The sequence below is a fragment of the Podarcis filfolensis genome, assembly GCF_964270895.1.
Source record: "Podarcis filfolensis genome assembly, chromosome: 7".
In the NCBI taxonomy this organism is placed as follows: domain Eukaryota; kingdom Metazoa; phylum Chordata; class Lepidosauria; order Squamata; family Lacertidae; genus Podarcis; species Podarcis filfolensis.
Window position 1 is genome coordinate 46,045,939 of NC_139603.1, and position 25,740 is coordinate 46,071,678.

At 38.8% G+C, this 25,740-nt stretch overlaps 1 protein-coding gene across 2 annotated transcripts in view; it reads right to left on the bottom strand.

Annotated features, from left to right (window-relative positions):
- Window positions 1–365: 365 nt before the first annotated feature.
- ROCK1 (Rho associated coiled-coil containing protein kinase 1) overlaps window positions 366–25,740 on the bottom strand; it is a 59,464-nt gene continuing 34,089 nt past the window's right edge. Inside the window, exons 21-34 of one of the 2 annotated variants that reach the window (XM_083622416.1) lie at window positions 25,669–25,738; window positions 24,253–24,347; window positions 23,380–23,545; window positions 21,793–21,886; window positions 20,375–20,463; window positions 19,400–19,588; window positions 18,815–18,980; window positions 15,353–15,423; window positions 14,709–14,797; window positions 14,135–14,213; window positions 13,763–14,024; window positions 12,593–12,797; window positions 6,376–6,432; window positions 366–3,436 (exon numbers count right to left, since the gene is read on the bottom strand). In XM_083622416.1, the coding sequence (XP_083478542.1) occupies window positions 3,433–3,436; window positions 6,376–6,432; window positions 12,593–12,797; window positions 13,763–14,024; window positions 14,135–14,213; window positions 14,709–14,797; window positions 15,353–15,423; window positions 18,815–18,980; window positions 19,400–19,588; window positions 20,375–20,463; window positions 21,793–21,886; window positions 23,380–23,545; window positions 24,253–24,347; window positions 25,669–25,738 (1,636 nt within the window). In that variant the 3' untranslated portion in view covers window positions 366–3,432. The remainder of the gene's footprint in view (window positions 3,437–6,375; window positions 6,433–12,592; window positions 12,798–13,762; window positions 14,025–14,134; window positions 14,214–14,708; window positions 14,798–15,352; window positions 15,424–18,814; window positions 18,981–19,399; window positions 19,589–20,374; window positions 20,464–21,792; window positions 21,887–23,379; window positions 23,546–24,252; window positions 24,348–25,668; window positions 25,739–25,740) is intronic. The other variant, XM_083622417.1, reaches the window with a different exon arrangement.

Below are 25,740 nucleotides of genomic sequence, written 5' to 3' on the forward strand. Positions count from 1 at the left end.
CTGAGTAATCCTGTGACCACCTCATGCACCTGGCTGTGAGTAGGTAGAACAGTAAGTCTTGGAATCACTGAACTGCCAGCTTTAAATCTTCCAACAGCCTTCTCTCAATGTAAGAATTTCCTCTAGTCCATCTCCTCCTTCTGTCTCCAGAGGGTTGAGAAAAGTCTACACTCTCTTAGGCCCAATTAATATTTATCAATAGGTGATTTTTCCAATTGTTCTCTTCATTCCATACTTTCTTTTCCCCTACAAAATTTATAGTCTAAGAATTACCATATATGTAGCAGATGTTTATTATTCTGATTATTGAGAACACACTTCATTCAGAATAGTAACCATAGCATTCTAAAGAAACGATAATGAACTTGTGTGACATTTTACAGACTCATTGGTTTATTGCAGCATAATGTTTTACAGGCAACAGCTACTCCAAATGATTCATGAAGTGGACTGATAAGGTAGAAGATATATACATATGGGTTGAGGAACACCAGAGAACAAAACAGCACAGTGAAAACAAACAATACTGAGAAAATATATCAGATCTTGATACAATACATAACTTAAATGGGAACATTAACTCACAATATAATGACATTGCGTGGCGGAGAGGCCTGATACCAAATTCAGAACTGGGCAGGAATCAGTATTTTAACAGGTTCATCTACCCACCATAGGAATTGATTCCTGAATATAGCAATATGCCCTGGAGATGAAACCAATTGGGCACCCTAAATTTGGGGCTTAGGCATAATTCTCCAGAATGTAACAGGTGAACACACATGAAATGTCACCACATAGCTTTCAGCAAGGATCAGTATTGTTCTGCATCAATACCCTTCTCCCTCTCCTATCAAATTCTATGTTAGTTCTGTTGCTATTAAGCTACCATATGTATATATGGTTGTGAGTACTCTCTTATCCTCACTCCTAGGCACCCCTCATCCCCTCTACCAAAAATTTTAATCTGGCAAAAAGGCTGTAAATTGCACATTTACAGGTAATGCTTATACCCATCTGTAAATAAACATTTATTTTCTATCCATCTTCATGGAAACAGTGTACAATTATACAACTTTAATCAAGAAAACAGAATAAAAAACCCGCACCTTTTGAACCAGGGGAAGCAAGCACCAAAATCACTATCTGCCCAAATCACTTGCTGGCCTTTCTCCATTTTCCTCTCCTTAAGGTGGGTTCATCCTTTCTTCACTTTGGCCATATCAGCCCCCACTTATTTCCAGTGTTGCTTCCCTGTTCAGTTTTAAGAACTTACAGTGGTCAACCTCTCTGCTCCACCTCTTCTTGCCTGTTCCCTCTCACACCAATTCTTACTCCGTGGCTGTCACAAGCTCATCTATTGCCTTCTCTCCTTTGTCTCTCCCTCCCAGTTGCTGCTTTTGGCAGCTTATGCCATGCTGCCCTCCATTCCGTCTTTCCTTTTCCTTCCTCAAACCATTTTTCTCTCCTTCCTCAAGGCCCGATTTAAGAAAATCTGTTCCTGAACAATTCTGACCTTCCTCATGGTCACCCTGCTACAACCCAACTCTTAATTTGTTGTCAGTCTTCTCTGGTCATCCCCATCTCATCATCTAATTAAGAGTCCATGCTACTTCTGTTTAGGGATAGCACAGTATCACTGACTTCCAAAGAGTGCAGAATAAGCTTGACAGGTTTTTACTACTAATCATGACTTAATTATAAATTAAAATATATGTAAATATTCTCTTTTAAGAGCTGTGTACCTGGTATAATTTCCTTTTGATGAAAGTCATTATGTGCTTACTAAATGGGATTTAACAATTCACATATCAAAATAAATTCTTCAAAGTCCTATGAATTTTTTTCTACTTTACCCTGTATTAAAATGTAGTATGACATTATAAAAATGTAATTTAAAAAATTTATCAAGTTTGTATCAGATTTAAATATGTTGACAGTTATCTGTTTGTAAAGCATCATAATTTCCCAAACTTCCTAAGAAGTGTATTCTGGAGAAAAATACCACAGTCATTTTCAAAATAGTTCTTCCATAAATTAGTTTTATTTTGTATTAAATGAGCACGAGTCATTACCATAGTAATAACAGATATGCTTATTACATATCTATTAGTGTGGCTTTCAATACCACTTTAAACATGCAAATCGTCATGTAGACGAATCAGTTTTCCAGTGCTTCTTATTTAATACACAACTGCAAAGCTGTTATAAGTTACTGAAGAGGTATTTGGTTAAAAAATAAAATAAGCCATACTGTTCATACCACAATAATATTCCTGCTACAAAGCAAGAGCTTAAAATGTACTCAATTCCTGTATTATCTGGAATTTTAAAGTGTTCTAGGTGTTTCAAATTCGTGGTACAAGCATTTGTTACTTTTTGTATTTATGATTAAAATCTCTCTTGGTAACAGGCAATTTCATTTAAAATTGTACACATGAAAATGGAACTAGCTTCTACAATACTTTGATCAATAAAACCACTGACCCATAATAGGTATTTGAGATTTCTACACTTATTTGACATGGCAGTAAAACAGATTAAGGCACTAAAAGGGCAACATCCATTAAAAGTGTTCTAACAATAATTTACATTTCAAACAGTGCATACATTTTGTGGGGTGTGTGTATTTGCTATAATTAGCACTTCAAATTGTTAATGCAATATGTTATACAAATTATAGAAAAAAATATGTACCAAAATATGCTTCCAAACTTGGTTGTTTTAACTTAGTTTCTAATGCCTCTAGAAGTAAAATTCTGTATGGCTTGGCAACAATGCATAGATTACATGCAATTACTCATTTTCTCCCCCTTTACAAATATGCAGAATCAGTATTTTGTAAAGCAAAATATTTAACACCTTGAGCTGTCGTGATGAATTATTAGCATTAACAACAATGCAGAAAAGGCACAAGTGATTATATTTGTTTTCAAGCAAATTTTGCTGTTTTCTGCACAACTTCGAGTCTTCAAAGAAAATTCAGTCCTTCTCAGTTTGAGATACCTTCTTTCTATACTCATATTTGTGTGCTTATCTTGATATAAATATCCTTCCCACAGGGTAAATAGTCCTCTTATTCTCATTGATACAAGAAAAGCTCACTGCATTCCATCATGATTAGCTGGCGGTTTTATTGTTTAGAAATCCAAAAAGGCAGCAGTTTAAACTTATTTCTAGCTAAGCTTTATTTGCTTTTACTTGCATTACATAGTAATAATTAATCTAATCTACCTTAAGGCAAACCCGCAATAAGACACCCTCAGCGTGCTTTTTGTGCCAAAGCAAGGAGGAGAGAGTAATAGCAGTCTTAGCCCTGAAGCCTGTGATAATTGCATTGTAACAAACAACCAGTCTGCACTGCCCTGTATGGTGGAAAAAAGCACAGCTTTCTCAGACTCAGCCAGATTCCATGGAGTGCGGCATATATTGTTAACTGGAAAGAAAAAAAGGAAAAGACACCATTAGAATTGCCTCATTTTTCATTATGTCGTTTTTAGTTTAACAGGTCAACAATATTTAAAATATTGTTCAGGAGTTAATGAACCAGAGGCATGTTAGAGCAGTGTTACATTCGATATTCTGTATACAATGGAACATTAGTGGAGACTATCCTATGTACATACTGAACATTTTGGGGGTTTTTATGTTTTTGTTTTTTTTACTGTGTGCATTTGTATTGAGAAGCTGCAACTGGCAGCAGATTCTCACGGTATGATGGTAAAAATGTAAACTTTGCTATCAATTGCAAACCACACACAGGTCCCACTACCCACCCACTTGCTATGTGAAAATTCACTTATCTGGATGTAAAGAATTATGCCCAAACCTCACTATACATTCCGTAGATTCAGATATTCAAATATAATTAGTATTTCTGGTAATATCACAACATAAATGAAATAATACAGAATCCTGAATATGTTTATATATGCTTTATTCATTAGTGCAACTCACAGAGCTGTGCCTAATCTAGGATCAAAGTTTGTTTTGGGGTGTGTTTTTAATAGCATTTCTATACTGCTTCAAAATGAAAAGCTACCAAAATGGTGTACAGTAAGATAAAATAGAACATATGGTATTGGTAAACTAAAAGCAATTTAAACCAGTTCTACCATTATACAATCAATATTCCATAAACTGACTGGGTCACACTTCAAGGAAAGCCTTGTTAAATCAAAATATATGAATAGATATCAAGGTGGTAGGTGCTTGTCTAATTTCTGTTTGTAACACATTAGAGGGCTAGAGCTGCAACACCAAAAGCCCAGTTCTTAGTACACACTACGCACATTTCTGGGGCATGCAGTATTCTCAGGAGTGCTCCATTTCAGGAACCCAGTTACCAGGCAGGGATATATAGGGCAAGGCAGTCCCTTAAGTAACCTGGTCCCATGCTGTTTAGGGCTTTAAATACTAAAAGCAAAACCTTGGAACTTCAGTTTGTAGGATACTGGCAGCCAGTACATCTCTCTCAGCAAATATGTTCTATTGTGTTGGTGGTGTGCCCCAGTCAACAACCTAGTCGCTGCATTCACTAGTTGCAGCTTCCAGACTAAGCCCAAGAGAAACCTCATAGAGCACATTCCAATAATCTGAGATTACCAATGTCAAGATCACAGCTGCCAAGCTATCTAGGTCTGGAAACAGGTGCATCTGTCTTACCATTGAAGCCACCTGTGCCTCAAGTAACACAGAAAGATCCAGGAGTACCCCCAAACTACATACCTGTTCCTTCAGAAGTGTAATCCCATCCAGAAAAGGAAACCCAAACACAGAAACCACTCTCACACATTATTATTGGCCCTCATCCAGTCCCCCACTGCACCCAAACAGCGGTCCAGAGCCTCTACAGTCACTCCTGATTCAGATGTTACATAAAAAGAGACACTTTGCTCCAAATCCCCTGATGACCACAGCAGCTTCATAGATGTTAAGCCACCAGAAACAAAGCTGATGGGAGAGAGGGAAAGATCTTGGAAAACAGAGGCTGGTGGGAAAGGGCAATAAGAAGGGGGAAAACACAGACACTAGCCTGAGAAGGATAAGCTGGAGCAACAATAAACCGTACTGAACTCGAGGAAGGCAGGAAACAAACTGGAGTATAGAATCATGGCAGCAAAAGCCTATTTCCAAAGCTTTTGTTCCTGCCTTGACCAGAAGCCATAACCCAGCTAGCAGAAGGCAAGTAACAATACTTATAATTTTGCTGGTTGTTGGTATTTGTCTTATCAGGAGACAATAGAGGATTGCGCCTTTGGGGTTGAAGCCAAACCGTTGGAAGAGTTACAGCGCCTGCTTACTTATCATTTCTAATCCTTACAACAGCCCTGCAATAAGACGCAAGAGTATCTTGCTTCAGGCCACCTAGTGAATTCATGGAAGATCCATAGAACCATAGAATTGTAGAGTTGGAAGGGACCACAAGGGCCATTTAGTCCAAACCCTGCAATGCAGGAATCTTTTGCCCAATGTGAGGCTCTGAGATTAAGAGTCTCATCCTCTACCAACTGAATTACCTCTGTTGCTACTGGGATAAGATCTGAATTGGGGATGGCCTGATTTGTAGAGCAGCAGTTATAATGCAAACTTACTTAACGTCAAGAATGTGAAATAAATGTCAAGGACATCTATGGTTATAAAATATTGGATCCAACAAGTGACATGAGGATGCAAAATTGATAAAGATGCACAAGTCTAGTACTTGGATGGGAGAATGCTTAGGAACTCCACGTAAGTTGCTCTGGCCTTCCTTAAGAAAAGCAGGCTAAATAAGACTAACAAATAATAAATAAAGATGTAGCAGAATATACTTTTTACTTGTTCTCTCGAGGAAATATATTAGGGCAGTAAAATTAAAAGAAATCTTGTGAAACTGCCATCAAATGAGAATATTTTCACCAATCCCTTGTTTTGAAGATTTTTTGTTACCTAGGAAATGAATATATTTAGCACTGTCCAAAGTTAACACAGACTTTTCTCAAATTAGGCTGTTGTGGATAATAAAGTGTACCCCTTCACCATCAGAATAGAGAAGTGTTAGAGAGCACATGAGGGAAATGTACTTATTCCAAGAATGGATTCCACCACCATGGCATATTCTACACAACATAATTGTGTTATGAGGATATGCATACTGTTTTGTTACCAACAGTATCAAGACCAGAAAGCATAGAGCTGACAAAGAATCCGAGCAAATGTTATCCAAGGTCTAAGAAAGAAAGCCACAGACATGTCCAAAATGACACTCTGAGAAATAATATAGTTTTCTCATTCTAAGAAAGCTCCTTCTTCATTACTAGAAGAAAGCAATTCTGCTTTCTTACTACTGTCACATGACAAGTAGCAGTGGGTTCAAAAGCAAAGGCTACTCACCAGTAACTTGAGTTTTCTGAATGGGTAATGTCCCCCACAGATCCATACTCCTTTGACCTATTGAAATTTAGAAATGAACATTTCACGACTATTTCGATGCGCTGAGGGCTCACTGTGCACTCTATACGAAAAATGGAGCTCTAGGAGAAGTGATCTGAATGCTAATAGCAAATAAAAGGGAAGACCTAGACCAAAGTTTCTAATAAAACAGTGGAAAGAAAGAGGGGGGAAATGAATTGCTTTAACAAGAAGAAAATTCCCCTTTTTCTACTTAAATGGAAATTTTATGCCTCTCAATTAAGGATTAAAGAGACTCTAATTTCTAAATGTTCAGGACCCAAGCAATGAAATTCACAGATGAAGGCTCAAAAAGTATAGCCAAGTTACTTTGCAATAAAAGAAAATCTTTAAAAGAACTGGCATTTCTAAAACTATAGATCATGGTTGTTTTTGAAGAAAGAGATATTATTTTCTGTCTGAGTCAACTGTTCACTGCATAACTTCTATTTAAATATATGCATTTCTGATAAATGATATACAGTGTATCTTTTCTTACTGTTCACATATTTAGTATTTATAATCAAATTATAACATCATGCTAAATAAATGAAATAAGGAATGAAATATCCATCAGAAAATAAAAATCACTGACAAGGAAATAAACAGATATTAAAATAGCTCCAGGAGGAATGAAATTAATTTTACAAAACTAAAATGTATTAACTAGCTCTAAACATGTATTTATTTCTTCCCCTGCTCTCAAAATGCTCAAGATAGCCTAAACTTCAGGCAGCCATAACAAAATTGTACAACCAGAAGCATCATAACACAATGCTAATAAAATAAACCCCACCCCCAGCCTAGTACAGTGGTGCCCCGCAAGACGAATGCCTCGCAAGACGAAAAACCCGCTAGACGAAAGGGTTTTCCGTTTTTCGATGCGCTTCGCAAGACGAATTTCCCTATGGGCTTGCTTCGCAAGACGAAAACGTCTTGCGAGTCTTGCAATTTTTTTCGCTTCCCCCCCTTTTTCTAAGCCGCTAAGCCGCTAATAGCCTTTTAGCCGCTAAGCTGCTAAGCCTTTAATAGCCGCTAAGCCGCTAATAGCGCTAAGCCGCTAATAGGGTTGCTTCGCAAGACGAAAAAACCGCTAGACGAAGAGACTTTATTTTCGTCTTGTGAGGCACCACTGTATATTCTGGGATGTTCAATAGGAGCAACCATCAAGAAAAACGTTTTAGAGGTCTTATTTTTAAAATTAACATACAGCCTCATATTTCCATCCAGTATTTGTGTATCTTAGTCCCTAGTTCCAAACAAATATGCATTTAAATCTATCTTGCTGACTTGAGCAATACTGAAGTGCTGATGGAGCAAGATCAGAGCATTTCTGTTCAATTTATTCTACTAGTGATTTTCTGAATGTTTCAAGTTGTCTGAATGGATGTTGATAAACACCAACCTAACCGAATGTGAAAATATGAAAATGGTCTCTAAACTTCAAATATATTTCTGCCCTTTCTGATAATTTCTACTACAGTTAAAGCTAGTTTAATAGCAATCAGAGTTAAGAGATGAAACAAGCAAGCTAAGCTTATCACTAGGGTCAGTGCCAGATGATTTCATGCTTGAAGACCCTTGTCCAAGACTAGAAAGACTGTGAATCCCAGTGAAATAGGACAAGAAATACTTATAAAGAAATGGTGAGGACAACACAAAGTTCTCTAATTAAAATGAATCAACATTCTGAATTTCCTCCGAAGACAATGGTGATAAGGGAGAAACAGCTATGAATATGAATTGACAAAGTGAAGCTACGTAGCTCTTTATCTGGCTAAATGATGTATATAAGACATATATGTACTCACAGGTATATATAGAAAGATGAAGATAAGTATTCAGGATACATAATGAAGAAAAGATGTAAAACTAGAACGAATGTGCAAAAATTATACAGAATGCCAGCATTGATCCTGGCACAACTTAGCATCTATGTTTATATTACTCCAGTGGTTGACTCAGCGGTATATTTAGCTGATATATTTTTGCTTCCAAATCACATCTTTATTGTTTTTTTCTCTCCCAGAAATCAGAAAACGTATCTTCTATGATATATTTTATATTGAAATAGAGCTATATTTTTCAGCATTAATGTAATCATATATAAATCATACATGCTCCCAGGCATGCCATCCACATATGGGAGCTTAGCTAAAGAATAAAAAACCTCTAGTACAATGTAAAAGGTAAAGGTACCCCTGCCCGTACGGGCCAGTCGTATCCGACTCTAGGGTTGTGCGCCCATCTCACTTAAGAGGCCGGGGGCCAGCGCTGTCCGGAGACACTTCCGGGTCACGTGGCCAGCATGACGAAGCTGCTCTGGCGAGCCAGCACCAGCGCAGCACACGGAAACGCCGTTTACCTTCCCGCTATAAAGCGGTACCTATTTATCTACTTGCACTTAGGGGTGCTTTCGAACTGCTAGGTGGGCAGGAGCTGGGACCGAAAGACAGGAGCTCACCCCGCCGCGGGGATTCGAACCACCGACCATGCGATCGGCAAGCCCTAGGCGCTGAGGTTTTACCCACAGTGCCACCCTTTAGTACAATGTAGGGAAGCGCAAATGAAGATGTATATAAGAAAGTGTCAGAAATGAGGGAGACAAATGAGTAGGGCGAACATATTTGGTCCTAGAAGAAAGATGGCTTGAAACTTAAATGAAAAAGTTAACATTGAAACTCATAATTAAACTTAACTGAAATCATATGATTTCTAATGTTTAGGCGGCAAAATGAGCAGATGAGTTACGACAATCACAACTTAATGCCTGCATGAGGCACTCATGAAGCAAAGCTGCTGTAACACAAAGATAAAAGAGATGGAATGAGAGAGAGAATTCTTGGTTCCTACCTGAATGGCAGGTCTGAGAGTTTAGTGCCACCTTGTGGTCAAAGGGCATGAACAGCAACATCCTACTTGAAGACCTTAAATACCCAAGGGAGAAGGAACAATTGTTCTCACCTGAAAGGTATTTGTCCTTGGATGATCTAAAGTTTTCAAGGTGCCATTCCCTTTTAAAAATGTTTTTTTCAGCTGCCATACTAGGTTTCCTTGTTCCTAAGGTTGGTCTTATGCTCTGCTGTGTACTCAGTGAGCTTTTTCTGGTGCAGTGGTTTGTTGTTGTATAATTTGTGTGTGTGTGTGTTTTTTTAAGCTTGCACATGAAGCAAACTGAAGCCTAAGGAGAAAACCATCTACTTCCTCTAAAGTTCAATGTTCCCTGCCTTTGAGCAGTAGGGGGAGCCAAACCCACTTGAACACTTTCAGTCACTCAAAAGATGAGAAAAGCAGTTCCTTTTAAGTCACAGTAATTTTATTTAAGTATCACTCAACCTCTCTGTCTCTGTCTCTGTCTCTCTCTCTCTCTCTGTCTCTCTCTCTCCCTCCTCCTCCCCCCCATATGTGCCCATCTTCAAGTGATTTTCCCTGTTTTTCCATATTTGTTAATGGTTGCTTCCTGTCCTTTTGAGCCTGTTTTCATCATACGTACTAGTGATTTCCGGAAGTACACACTGTATCACCACAAGCCATATCCAACCAATTCATTCAAATAAATGGATTTACATCATTCATGTCCATTTATTTCAATGGATTTAATGTTAGTTGGATTCAATTCACTCTGTGCTTTGCATTTTTATGTGCTTCTTTTCTACATACATACTGTTGTGTGTTACTGGGCTAAAGGTTATAGGTAGCAAAGAAGCAGAACAATAGACACATTTAACATAGCCACACCCTTACATGTCTGATCAGCAGGCCCGTACTTGGTACTGGCAGAAAACCACATGGTGATTCCCACTGGGGTAGAGGAAGAGGTAGAGGCAGTGCTGCCTAGAAAACTTATTCTCCCACGAAGCTGAAACTTTTGCAGGCAGGAGCAGTGACAACATACACAGCAGATGCAAATTCTCCCCCACCCTCTCCAAGGCTGGCAGAACCATAAGAAGGAGAAAGTAGCAGAGCATAATCTGGGATAAGTTTGAGATGACAGTGGATCCCAGCTAGGCCATCTGCCTGTACTGCAAAAAAAAAAAAAAGCTGAGTGGGGGCAAGTTTCAAGGGCATTACAGCAGACAGCTCCCGTTCCTCTTGCTGGAAGAAGATACACAATAGCAGCTTAGGAGGCAACAATGGAGGGCTTGGGGTGGGGAAAGTACAATATCCCAGCATACTGGGCAGGCACACAATGAAACAAAGCATTTTGATTACAGCTCTGTGTGCAGTATCTTAAGCAGAGCGCCCCTCGTGTGGGGCAGCAGGCTGCTATCCGCAGCTTGGAGAGCCCTGCGGGGAACTCCTGCAGGGCTCCCCAAGCTGCGAATGTCTGCCCCGCGCGAGGGGCGCTCTTAAGCAGAGCGCCCCTCGCGCAGGGCAGCAGGCTGCTATCCGCAGCCTAGGCAGCCCTGGGGGAACTCTTCTGAAGGCTGGCGGTGGGAGAAGGGCTTTTCTTCCCACCGCCAGCCTTCAGAAGGCTGTTCTGAAGGCTGGCGGTGGGGAGAAAAGTCCTTCTCCCCCCGCCAGCCTTCAGAAGAGGTCCGGGGACAGACTGTCCCCGGACCTGGTCTGAAGGTGGTCTCCATAGGAACGCATTAATTGATTTTCAATGCATTCCTATGGGAAACCGTGCTTCGCAAGACGAAAAACTCGCAAGAAGAAGAAACTTGCGGAACGAATTAATTTCGTCTTGCGAGGCACCACTTTAGTCCCTACCCCCACTCCAAAATCAACTCTAAAGGATTGATAAATACATCCCTGGGTGTCCACCACAGTAGGGAAGACTAATGTGATTGCTTTCTTACACCACCTCAAAAATGTAATGATTCCTCCTGTAGGAAAACCACTGCAGTTATCCTCACAAGATTTTGCAGGATTGTTTCTGCCAAAGGATTTTAGGAATGCACACCTAAAACCTTTATTAAATTCTGCCCAGTTTAGAACTCTTTTCTGAGTTCTCAATAGCAAATGGGAGAGCTGATGAAGCCTTTTTTTCTGGCGCAGACTTGGAACTGACACAAATTGGGCACCCTCCAAAGTACTTTGGACTTAGGTGGACGTTTTCTGAAGTGCTGAATCACGGGCTGAACAAATCCTCTGGTCAGTGCACATCCCCAATATTATCCCCATTTAAATGTGTTGCCTTCTTCAGTGTAATACCATTTTAAGAATGTACCTATGGTTTTAAAAATCTACATAAAATATTTTTTGCCATAAAAAAGAGCAAAGTATTAAAGATTGGAAAGCACTTTCACACAAAGGGCTAAATAAATGGCTTGTGCATGCTAGAAATAAAACACAGTGTATTAAGGATTACATGGAGGAATATTTACCAACATCAATGATATGACTTATTATCAGGATACTTTGCTGAGAACTTTGATCAGAATGTGGAATAATGCAGCAAAGAGGAGCACAGAGTTATATAACACTGAAGATCAAACTTCCATTAGTAACCCAATACAAGGCAAAATATAAGGCAACAATAAAGCAAAAACCTGGTGAAACAAGTAGCAATGCATTTTAAGGGTACTACTAACATGTGCATTCCTCTTTTTAAGAGAAGTTTGTGTAAAAATGAACATCACCATAGGTACATGAAGAATTCCAGTTGATTATACTGAAAAATAGATGTTTATATAAGACTCTGAACCTCCCCAACCTCCACCAGTTCCTTTGTTGATATGACAGCAAGTTACAATCAGCTAGAAAGGCATAGATGGAAAGGTAAGGTAGATTTGTTATGTCTATTTTAAAGACTTAAAATTGTTTTAGTGCGTTGAAATTTTTATATTAATAATATTTACAAATATAAAAATTATAAGTATGTTATGTTCACAAACTGAATGTTTATTTTAAAAATTAAATCCCATCGTAGAACAATTTGCTCAAAATGCATTAGGATTTTCAAATGACTTCAATAAATCATTCTACATCGATATGAATTCCTGCTGCTTGTTAAACGAAAATAAAGTAAGATTTGCTGCATTTAAAAAGACAGTATCTCCAGTTAGTAAATGCCCTTAACTAGGAACCAGATTTAATCAGATTTGTAAGCGGTGAATCTAGTCAACACAGTAATCTTTGGGTAGGTGAGTTATTTCATATGCAGACCCTCCTTCTTAAAAAAGAAAGATTTAAACTTAGTCCATTCACATCTCACCTAGCTTTTCCAGACGCATTCTTAACTTTTCTGAATGACTGATTTGCTGAGGACCTTGTGGAAAGAGTTCTGGGGGAAGCACGAACAAAACTGGATGGTGGTGTCTTGGGGATCTTCTTTACTAAATGAGAAACCCATTTCTTTTGATCTTCTTGACAGGGAGCTAACAACAACATATCTCTTGCTGAAGTTACATCATAACTCACTATTAATGAGAAAAAAGAATACTGTTAAATAAAACCAAGATATAATAACATAAACATCACCACTGATTGGCTAATGAAAGTATTGAACAAACAACTCTCATTCATTGGAGGTTTTTAATAAGAGATTGGGTGGTTATTTGTCATAGATACTTTAGTTGAGATTCCTGCATTGCAGGGGGTTGGACTAGATGACCCTCAGGGTTTGTTCCAACTCTACAATTATATGATTTTAATAATGTATTATGGTTGGTAGCACTTAGATACATACTTTACAGCAAAGAAATTCATATCTTTCAAAATTAAAACTGCACTACTTAGTTGCTTAGGGACGTGGGTGGCGCTGTGGTCTAAACCACAGAGCCTAGGGCTTGCCGATCAGAAGATCGGCGGTTCGAATCCCCGCAACAGGGTGAGCTCCCGTTGCTCGGTCCCTGCTCCTGCCAACCTAGCAGTTCGAAAGCACGTCAAAGTACAAGTGGATAAATAGGTACCACTCCGGCGGGTAGGTAAACGGTGTTTCCGTGTGTTGCTCTGGTTTGCCAGAAGCGGCTTAGTCATGCTGGCCACATGACCCCAGAGTCACCCGCAACTGGACTTAACAGTCAGGGGTCCCTTTATCTTTACTTAGTTGCTTAATTGGTTAATCAATTTAAAACAGATTACTGATTTAAAAGTTACACAGTCACTCAGCATATTTCAATATATTTTCAAGTTACTTTTATTAAAACTTCATATAAACACAAGCACTTGGATGTCCTCAAAATCAGCTGTGGGGGTTTGGGGGACCCTCCAGAACAGATTTGAGGGTGGGGGCACAAGATGAGGAGAAAAAATGGAAGTCCCATTCAGCCAGTGGAATTACACATGAAGAGCACCAGAGACAACCCTTAATCTAATCAACCTAGTTTGCATTGCCCCTGTGATAGAACTGCACTGAATTCGAATATAAATATAGTCACCTTACCTTTACATGGTGCAATTAATTCTTCCTTTTTATCCAAGTGATCTCTATGGCACTTAACATGGCATCGCCTACATTCTACTGCAGGTGGTGGCTTAAATACATGCCAGAGGGGCTTGGCACAAGCCTCACAGTTGGCTGGAAAGTGGTATAATGTTGGGATGAATTCATGACCTTTATGATTCAGAAAGGTTGTCTTCTCTGGTGGCTGAACTGGTTCTGCTTCCAAATCTTTTCGGCACTCGCCCTCATTGGCATATAGAATCTGAGCAGAACAAGAAAGGCATATAGTAGTATTTCATACATTTTTCTTCAAAGTTGACAAAGTTTTTTAAAGAAACTATGTTCAAATCAATATATGACAGTTGCTGTTACCTGGAATATTTTAGGAATTTCCTCAGTTTCCGCTCTATAGACATCTCCCTGTGTTACTGGTCGCACATGGAACAATTTTCTGAAATCAAATAAACATTGCACTGTTTTAATAATTATATCACAACTAAGCAGATATTAGATTATAATTAATTTCCCTACTGTTTAACATCAGTATCCATTTTGCTACAAGTACATAACATTACTGCATTTCCTACAAAATAAAGAATTATTGAGAAGTGTGCGTATATGTAACAGAGTATAGGTAACAGGAAGATGCAGCTGAATCAGGGATCACAGAAGTGTATCCAGTGTTCATCTGATGTTCACACATACATCTTTGGTGCAGAAAAATCTGGTGTGACATGTGAACATATAAAAGTTGTAGAAATGATGGAGCCACTCTATTCACTAAAGGATTCAACATGCTCAAGTGAACCATTCTTCTGAATAGTTGAGCCTATCCAGTCTGACAAAAACTAAAATGTATCTCTGTATCTAAAGACCCATAAAAATTAAACCTTTTAAATTAGAAAATTCCCTTCTGTTATCTCAAACTGATAATAGAAGTACGTACTCTATATCTAATACCATGGATGGATTAGAATGTTCTCTGTCCTGTTCGTCGTTATAGAACAAAATCTTTCTGCTGCTGACCACAACATACTGAAAAAGAGGGAAAGGAAAAAGACTGTTAATACATAAAAGGCAATTCTCTCCACCTCGTCATTTCTCTGGATAAAAAGAGAGGCTGTTCAGGTGTAATGCAAAATCATAGCTTGACTTCTGATCCTAGTTGGTGCAAAGGATAAGTTGCCATATCTCACTCAAACTCAGATAACTATGAACACAAGGGAGGGAAGGATGGAAGATAGGGAGCATGGAGTACACAAGCCTGAAATTGGGGGGTGACATGTGAACAACCCCAGAGACAACATTAATCACTAATAAATTAGGATAAAACCAATGATGCATATATACTGATTTTTACTCAGTTTAAATTGTTTTCAAAAATATGCAGATAGAATAAATGATAACTAGATGGCCTGGGTTGTTGTTTTTTTGTACAGCATAAATGGTTTTACATAACCAATTATTTTTCAACATGTGTGTGTGTCTTAGTAAGCATCAAACATTTTCTACCCATGCATTGGATGTAAGCTGTATAATTTAATATCTGATTTGGCTTATGCTTCAAAAGAAAATAGAATTCTTATATACCTGCTTCTTCCATCCATGACGTTTTATATTTCCTTTGTTTGGTATTGAAAGCCAGCCCTCCATTCTTGACTCTGTTGGGGGACATATTAGGCAACAATTTAATAACAGAGAACTGTAAGAAAATAAATTTCATGCAGCCATTAGCAATTACCATATAGACTGCTGAAGCAGGAATAAAAGCCACAGCTAAATAAAAAACAGGATTGAAGCATTTTTCATGCTTAGTCACAAATTCATTTTCCATGGCAATAAACCTATTGCAGGATAAGCAGCAAAAGGGTTTACAAGGGTAACATCAAATACTGTTTCAATGGCAAAGTTTTGAAACAGCCAGACCAGACTTTGGTCTGAAAATGGTGGTATAGCATGAATCATAGTATTATTAAAATTTTTAACATAAATATAATGTAACACTAGGAAAGGGAAGATGAAATACTAAGCATAAACGTATAGTAACTGAAAGCCACAGTTCACAATAAACAAAAAAAGCAGGAGAGCAAACACAAAGTACCCACTTGTCCCATTACTCACAGAAGGTAAGAATAGAAGAGAAATAAATAAGGAATGCAGGAAGAATCAGCTAGATATAAAGAATAAGAGAGAAGCAGTTTATTTAGTTTTCATATAACAGTTTTTAGTCTGTGGTAAGATTCCTACATAATCATATAAAAGGCTAAAGGTTCTCTAAATGCTTATAAAAAGGACTGATGTTTGTAACGCCAAATTTCATTACAAGTAACTGCCAGCTGGTGATATTCTAACCTGGGGCAGGGAGAGAGAACCCTGCCACATGTATCCTAAATTCAGGGTACTGTTTCAGAACCAAGTGTTGACTGAAAAATATTATTACTATTAAATTTATATTCCGCCCTTCATCCACAGATTATAGGGGGGGTGGTTGACAACATAAAAACACAAAATACTAATCATCATCATCTTCACACAGGCAAACACATTTAAAAGTCCATAGATTTTTTAACAGCCAAAGGCCTGGTTAAAGAAGAATGTTTTCACCTGGCTCCTAGCAGTAAAAAAATCATTTTTTACTGGATACAATTTTAATGAAAGGGTACTGGGGCTGAGAGCTAGTGACCTCTGATTACACAGTGAGTCTAGGCTAAAGTGGGACTTTTAAGCCCAGGCTGAGGTTCTTTACTTTCAGCTGTACTCCCCACTGAAACTCTCAACACATTATAAACAAAAGAAATGAACACCGATTCCAATCTGAATTAATTCTTAGTATGCAGAACCACTATCTGGAAAGATGCTTATATATCACGATAGGAAGACAGGAAGAGATAGCAAGCCGCAGTTAGGAATGAAAGCTGCTGCTTTTCAATATGAAGTCCATTAAAGAACACAATACATAACACTATTCATAAATTCTGCTCACACATGAACCCAGCGCATGAGCAGGGCTGTGCCAAGTAGCTGTGCCCCCCAACATCATGTGCGCCAACTAGCCCTGCCCTCTGGCATTTGCACATACAGCACAAATATCTGTGTGGATGGAGCCTTTGTGCACACAACTGACTTCCATGTGATCTGGAACCCCTCATAACTGAGGTTCAAGATTGTGCTGAATTCTTTGCACATACAACTGTACACACAAAGACTTTGTCTCAACATATATTTACACTGTATGCTCAGACACCAGGAGGCAGGAATACTCAGCATACACCAAGTCGGTGCATGAGCTTTTCAGATATTCAGCACGACCTTGCTTCCCATTCACATGTCAAGGTTGGTTTTTTTAGGCAGTATGCGGCAGTACATTGTACCGCCACCTCTTTTTCGCCTCCTCCTCCACCTCTTCCCCACAGCCATTTTGGACCAAAGTGGGTCTACCACAAAGTGGCGTGGCAAGAGCGGCTGAATTTCTGACCCCTCCATTCCTTGACTAGTGGGCCGCTCCAGGCACGCCACTTTGTGGTAGAGGAGGACTGCTGTGCTCTACCACAAAGTGGCATGGCTAGAACAACCTACACCTCTTTTTCCTCCTTTCCTTGCTGTGTGGGCCACTCTAGCCGCACCATTTTGTGGTAGACCTGCTTTGGTAGGTCACGCCAAAATGCCTCTGGGGGTGGCAGTGGGTGGGAAGCAGTGGCGGAGAAGGAGGAGGCAGGCAAAGGGGTGAGGGGTGGGTGTACCGGCAATTCATTTTTTTCAAATAAAGCACTGCACATGTCTAACTTCTGAATAGGGCTAAAGAAGATAAACAATCTGGTGGAGGAGTCAGAAAAGATAGCTGTGTGTTCAGTCTCTAGGAATCCAATCCTAAATGCACTTCACTGGAGACTAGAGATATAGAATCTGGCCAGATGCGGTGAATCACATGTAAATGAGCAGAATAACTGTTACATTTTAAAACTTGAACTGTTCACATTACAGATTTTGATGTGAAATTATAATCTATATATTGTTTTTCCTATCTTTCCTTACCTCCGGGTTCCTGTTATATAGGTTTTCCTATCTAATACTTTTTAAATAGAACTGTCAACCAAGTAAGAAATGGTAATTAATCCCTCGGCCATTCTGTCTATTAATTAAGATGTTTCATTTTTAGTATTCTTATTTTTTGTCTGTGAGTGAGCAGAAAGGACTTGCAATGTGACTTCACCTTCCTGTTCTCCACCCTGCAGCCCTCTGTACCCCCTCAAAGTCTGCTCCAGAGAGTTGGGAGATCCTCCAGAGCAGATTTTGGGGGCATGCAGCGCAAGAAGAGAAATGAAAATGAGTGGAAGTCTGCTATTGTGATGCAGACTTAATTTAATTAATTAATTTAAACAATCAGTTAAAAGACATCTTAAAAGCATAAAATAATATAAACTGACCCCAATTAATGATCCCAGGTAATTTTGTTATCAAGAATCAGAAAACAATTCAATCTTGATGTGTCAGTTATTTTGATATACAGTAATTGTAAAAGGGGAGCTAAGAAATAGGTGCTTTACAATTGTCAGGGGCTTTATACTTTGCAGTAGTTAGATCATACATATAAATATAATTAAGATTTTGTTAAAATCCATATCACAAAACATAGTATTAAAAGACCTGTACCTACTTTTTTTTCTACTGCAACAGTACATGTAGGGAAGTGAACTTGTTAATTATTTGTGCAATGAAATATAATCCACAGTAAATCTACTCTAACTAAACAATGATGGTAAATGCAGATATCACATCTACAACCACTGTATAAAAAAATGACAACTTGCAAGCTGCATACTAAAGAATTATCTAAATGGGAATTCAAGCTTTTAAATTTTCTCTATAGAGAAGTATGCAGAGAATTCTGCATCCTGCCTTTAAACCATATTATCCTCTATCTACAAAAGAAATGTAAAATAATAAAGCCAAAGGTTTTTTTCAAGAAAAAAAAGGTGATAGCTTATCTGTATAGAGAAGAAAGCCTGGTGAACAAGATGCATAAATAGTAAGCGAAACATCTATGCCTCTTACCTATAACATTCCCATCAGTGTCATCTGGCGGAAGGCTGGCAACACTAGTTGAGTCCATGCCTAGTTGTAAGTCATTAATTTTACTGCGCAGTTGTTCTATATCACTTTCCTTGCTATCCAACTGCATCTGAAGTTCATTCTTATGTGCAGACTCTTCCGCAATTTGCTGTATTCAGTAGAAAATGTGGGGAATATTATTTGTATGAACTAATTTGTTAAGAACATGAGATATTAAAATTCAAACTGAGCCAAACAAAATGTTCATTACTTGCAGATCTATCATCACAACCTTGCAGAAACAAAATTATTTACTAGTATACAATATCATCACTGGCCAGTTTCAGTCTCTTAAATGAGAGATTTTCCAGTTTTTGGTCAGGTTTAACACCAGTTTCTCGTGCATGACAGTAATCATTTGAAAACTCTTTAGTTGAACAATGTACTCCACAGAAGAGTTTAGACAGACAAGCGGAGTCCTGAACACCATTTTATTCTCATATATGTTAGCTTTAAAGCAGAAAACCATCAGTGAATGTATTTGACAGGACTATATAAACCCAAATGAAAAAAGGGAAAAGGTCTTACCGCTTGAATTTCATTAAGCTCCTTCTGGTATTTTATTACCATCTGATTAAATTTCTCTTTTTCTTGGTTAAGTTCCAACTGTAACTTCCGATTTTCCTTCTCTTTTTTCTTGTAGTCTTGCATGTTTACTTTCTTTCTATCTAGCTTAAAATCTTTGCGATTCATAATTTCAGCCAGTTTGTTGACAGCCTGTTATGTATCAAACAAATATGCAGAAATTTGAATAGACATAAAAAAAGAAGCACATATATGGTCCCCAACCTCTTGGAATTATTCTAACCAATGATAACATTTGAGTCTTCCTCACAAATTAAACATTTTATAAAGCATTATCAATTAGTGAAATAAATATATGGATCTCATATATTTCTATGGGTCTAAGCCATTTAACCCATTATTCTTCTCGAACTATGTAGGGAAATCCTACCATAGCATGACCCTATAAACATAAGCGGTTGCCTTATGCTGAACTAGCCCATTGGTCCATTTAATCCAACACTGTCTACAGCATTTCCCAGCTTTACTACCAGAGACCCTTTAACCAGTTCAGTTCTGCAGGAACAGAGAACTAAAGTCTATGCTTTACAATGCCACAAAGCAGCCAGCCTTGTGGTTTATTTTGATGCCCAGAGAGATTTGCCTAAGCTCCATTTTACAGATACAGAAAAGGAACTGAGGAACTCTGGTTCCGATTGTTACTTTTCATACTGGTTGTTAAAATGTTCATTTATTTGATATTTTATGTAATTGTCTTATTGTGATGATTGCTTATGATTTTTATATTTTGGACAAAGTTTAACCTTGATAACACATTTTGTAGGACCACAGCTAAGACGAATGGGGAAATGCTGTGGGTGTATAATCATAACTGAAACCTTTCATCCTTGTTTGTAGTGAAAACAGCAAAACATATGAAGGGCTAATAAAATCTATCAGAATGTAGTTTAACTCAGCATCAAAAGAAAAGACAAATACCTGTGTTTTAAGGGTTCTTTCAGTGTTCAAGTTCTTTTCATACTGCATTTTTATGGTATTTATTTCTTCTTCTTTCTTCAATATATAATCTGTTGACAATATTCAGAATTAAGGTTAAGCAAGGCCTTTTATGACATCGAAATAACTGCACCTTACTTGGTTCACTCCCCCATCAATCATTATTTAATTTTTATTAATGTAACCAAATGGTTATGCCAGTGCATATTCATTCTGGAATGATTCAATATTTGTACTCTTAGGATGATTTAGTCAGACACCACCCTATTTATTGTTTTATGAGAAGCTTTATATCCCACCTTTCCACTAAGATGAGTCACATAAAAACAAAACAATCAATTAAAAAAAAAAACAAATTTCAATTACAAAAAGGCAGAACACAATCAAATTATCGATTGGTATGGTGCCTAAATGAAATTAGAAGAAACTATTCTAGATATTATATAAAAACTAAGACCTCAGAAAATTACCATCTAGGATGGTAATTGAGAAATTTAAGTACACTTTTTTCATAACTCAAAATCTTTTTAATAGAAACAATTTAGATCAGGGGTGGGTAACCTGTAACCTCCTGAATGTTACCCATGCTGACAGGGGCTCCTGGGAGTTTTAGTCCAGCCATATTTGGAGGGCAAAAGGTTAGCCACCCCTGATTTAAATGATACTGCCAATAATTCTTCTTAAACATCTTCATTTATAATAAAGAGCATGGCTCCTCCATACCTCAAACTCTAACAGATTTCCAACTTTTAGCTCATGTTCTAGCAGAACAGAGATTGTTAAACTGTACACTTTACTGCAGAGGACATACCAGGCCAGTTCTAGACTTGCCTACAGAAGAAGTCCACTAGCAAAAAGGGACACAAACAACAGAATACAGCCATCTCACAAAGGTCAAGAGCAACAGCTAACACCAGGGGTCTGCAACCTAAGGCCCATGGGCCACAAGCGGCCCAAGGGGGTCGTTTAACTGGCCCACAAGCTGCCCCTGAACCGAGCCGCAAGGACTCACTTCCACAGCGCCGGAATCACATCTGCACAGACACAGGCACCGAAAATCACGGGCACGCTCTCATGCGTGTGCGCGATCCAGCCCACAGAGATATCTCCACTGGAGTGAACTGGCCCAGGTGAGGTAAACCTTGCCAACCCCTGGCTAACACCAAAGACCACCTCGGACAAAGGCAGGAAATAGACTGGAGTTGAGGACTTCAAGTCACTTACAGTACTTCCTCAACTTGGTGCATTTCCTGCCTTCAGACACTAGGAGCCCTTCTGTTTGTGGAAAGAGATGTTTGGACCTAACCCACTGAAAAAAGAACTGCTCTCCATGTATAAAAGACTTTGATATATTTCAAAATTAATCTTTTATGGCCATTGATATGGAAATTATCACATACCTTCCTCCAGTTTCTTAATCTTCTCATTTAGTTCAGAATTTTCTTTTGTTAGAAATGCCACATCCTTGGTTAATGTATTATTTGTTTCTTCAAGCTAAGCAAGAGAGGGGGAAGGCTTTGTTAAACCACTGACATCAATATTACAAACACTTGACCAGTAACCATTTGTCATCTCATAATTTATCCTTTTAAAAATCTGGACTAGTTTCTGCAGATCTTTTCTCTACTAGACATATTTTCTGATGTGCGAAAAGATCACATACAGTGCTTTGCTATGTAAAGAAACTTTAGAAAACTTAACACTGATTCAAATACAGTGGTACCTTGGTTTTCGAACCTAATCCGTTCTGGAAGACCATACGAGTTCTCAAAACTCAAAATGGAAGCCTCAAAACAGAAAACTCAAGACGGAAGCTGCATTTCCCGTTCGACTTCCAAGGTGTGTTCAAAAACAGAAGCCTTTACTTCTGGGTTTACGGCGTTCGAGTTCCAAAATGTTAGTCAACGGAGACAGTCAAAAACCGAGGTATTACTGTATGTCAAGGCAAGAGAACTGCCAGGAACTAGCAGGATGGTGACAAGTGTGCACTGGGTGGGGGAGGGGGGGAGTGGATGGAGTCTGACTAGGGCAAAGGGGAAAGTTATTTGTGGGGACCTGTACCAACCAGGAAGAAAGAGTCAAAGGCAGAGGAAGCTTCAGAGCTAGAGGGAGAGGAAGAAAAGACAGGTCAGGCAAGTGAAGGGCTGGGTGCTTTCCACCCTCTTCTGCACCAATGTCTCCCAAAACCAGGAGAGAATTGAAGCAGGAAGAGCAGAGGCAGCTCACACACAGGTATAGTATCCAGTAGTGTGTGCATAGCCTGTTGGGGAAGATAAATAAGCTGGTGGAAGAGGCATGGTCCCTCTTGCTGCAACTGCTCCACAAGGCACAGACCTGGAATAGCTGCCTAGACACTAAACAGGTGTGTCATGTACCATATTTTTCCATGTATAAGACTAGGTTTTCCCCCCTTAAAAATAATGTCAAAAATGTGGGGGCATCTTATACACGGAGGCCATCTCCCCCCATTTTCTTAAATCGAAGTTCCCCAAAATAGGGGGAGTCTTATACATGGGGGGGGGCTTATAGATGGAAAAATACGGTACTTTTATGGCTGAGGAGCACCCCTGACAGCTCGGACACATATGTAAAGCATGGAATGGCTTTTCCTATAATTTCAATGAAGGAACCAGTTTGCATATGTAGCCCTTTGTATGTATGCCTCAGCTCCCTTTACTGAAATCAGAAAGTTAGCCTTACCATGAAGTGCCCTTCTGTTCAGTGGGAAATGGAAGCACACATGAAGGGGTTAACTCTCTCTGAGGCAGGGTCAAGACTTGAAAAGCACTACTGGCTGGCTGGAAGGGAGTTAACCCTGTTATGTGTTCTCCATTCTCCACTACGGAAAACAGAACTTCCAGTGCACATCAGAGCAATACATACCTCTGGAATAATATTTTAAAGCAGTATAAAATAGAGGATTCAAATATGTTTTTGATACAAGATAGCAAGATATTTTGTAATGTGTTTATTGCACAGTAACTTACCCGGCTTACAATATTATCCTTGTCGGCAATTTCTTGTCTGTTTCGTGATGCGGCTTTCTTGCTCTCCTGAGTCAATTCAAAATACTGCTCCTCAAGGAGAGCTCGGGCCAACTGCTCAGATTCAGCTTTTGTTTCAGCCAGATCTAACTGTGCAGCAAGAGTTTCTCTACAACAAAAAGTTAATATTTTTTCCAAAGTAGTAATGTGTAGTGTTTAAAGACCAAGACTACAGAGAACCAGTCACTATCTCCCAGGTTAACCTATCTCATAGAGTTGTTGTGAAAACAAAATGGGGTGGAATTATATTTGCTACCTTGAGCTCCTTGATGGAAAGGTATGAAATAAATGTAGCATATAAATTATACATACTTTTTCCAAACAAAATATGAGCCATGTTGTCTTTTTAATAAAACACAATAAAACAAAAAGTCTGTTCCAGACAACGTAGGTCCTATTGCAGGGGGAAAGAGCAAGGTCTTTTTCTCATGTCCCTCTGTATGTTACAATCATTAGATACTTGTATTTTTTATTTGCTTGCAGAACTAAAATTTGTGTCAACATATACTGTGTCCACTATTCTAGAATATGCTGTTCTGCTCTACTAACTTGGGAGTAAAAACAAATAAAAATGTACAGTTTTTACTCAAGTACAATCTTGTATATCTACACTTCTAGCATATGTAATGTCCTACTATTTTATGAAGATAACATTTTATTTCTAGGCAAAATTAAAAACACACTGTATGCATTCTCGTGAGAAACATGAAGCAGAAATGTCTCCACAATTAGAGGGGCTGAGTACATGCTTCACTTTCTAATTAAAATAAGCAGGTGCTTAATAATGGAGAGATTGTGCTTCTATCATTTACTTACTTTTCATTTTGTAATTCCTGTATTTTTTTCTGGGTTTCTTTATTCTTCTCCTCAATTTCTTCTTTAAGTTCTTTAACCTGAGTTTTGTATAGAGTCTGCAAATTAAAAAATCAAACCCAAATCTATCATATTGTGCTCAATAATATGTCTAACCATTCAGACATTCTTTATTACAGGACACAATGTTGCATGTGTAATAGAAAATACTGGAACATTATTTTCTACTTACTGCATATTTTTCTATCATTCTGAACATTTATTAAATACTTTTCAGGTATTGTCAGGGATTTGGGCAGAGGAGGAGTAGTGGTGGAAACCGCCTCCCCATCCAGAGGCTGGGTTCTATAGCCTCCCTCTGTAAAGTTTGAAATAAAAAAGGGCTTTTAAAAACTTCTCCTTGTCTTCATCCTTCTCTAAGTAATCAGCTGGGAGTCGCTGACAGCACCCTGACAGGTATAGGCAATATCTCAGAGAGGTTTAAAATATGATTAAACAAAGCAATAAAGCAAGCAACACAGAACAAGTCTATAAATTCCTATAAAATCATAACCTTCACCAGAAACTACAATGATATGCTCCAATGTGAGTTAAGTCAGATGCATCACTGCCCAGTCTAGTGCATGGAAGGCTTCCAGGTGAAGGGGCAACAATCTGGTTCCTTCCTACCTGTAATGTGGACTTCCATGGTTGTGTTGTCTATCCATATTTGAACATCAGAGATGAGCAATGTGTGGGTGAGGTGTTTCAGCATCAGGTGGGCAACTCACAGCTCCAGTCACTTGACAAGAATGCTGGGCTTCTGGCCTGGTCCTCCTGCTCTGGATATGCTGGCCCCCTAGTGGGTTTTCCAGTTCCTGGGGCTAGCATCCATTGTGATAGGGGCAGTAGGTTCTTTAGGGGAACCCCTGCTATCAGGTGCACTGGAGTTGCCCCACCACCAAAAGGGCCATTTGATGTAGGCCACCAGGAGGATCTGACAATGTCTCCAATTGGCTATGATGTCTTTGTATAGTAGGAGGGTCAGGAGTGGTGTCTGGCCCATGGTGTGATCCCTATAACTAATGCCATCAAACTCAACAGCTGAGCTAACATCATTACATATGATATCCTTAGCAGAAGTCAGCAAATGACTGATTTTGATGGCTCCCAAGTGCTACATCCCAAGGGATGTAGTTGCTTTTTGTTGCATTGGCTACAAAACCGTGGCCCTTGAGGGTTGCTAGCACTATCTGCACATTGTCTTCCACTTCTGTCTGTTTTTCCTGTCCTTATCATTACCTCTTTACCCATTTTCCCTCCCCAGGCACAAACATTATATGAAGCTAATATAGAAAGTCACTACTATTGGGATTATACAATGTTACCATATCATCACTCAGAAAAATTGCTTGTGTAATGTAGAAGTGGACAGCTTACAGAAAAGTACTGTTCGGCTTCTAGTTGATCTTGCAGTTCACGCATCTGGCCTTCATTCCCTCTGTACTGCCT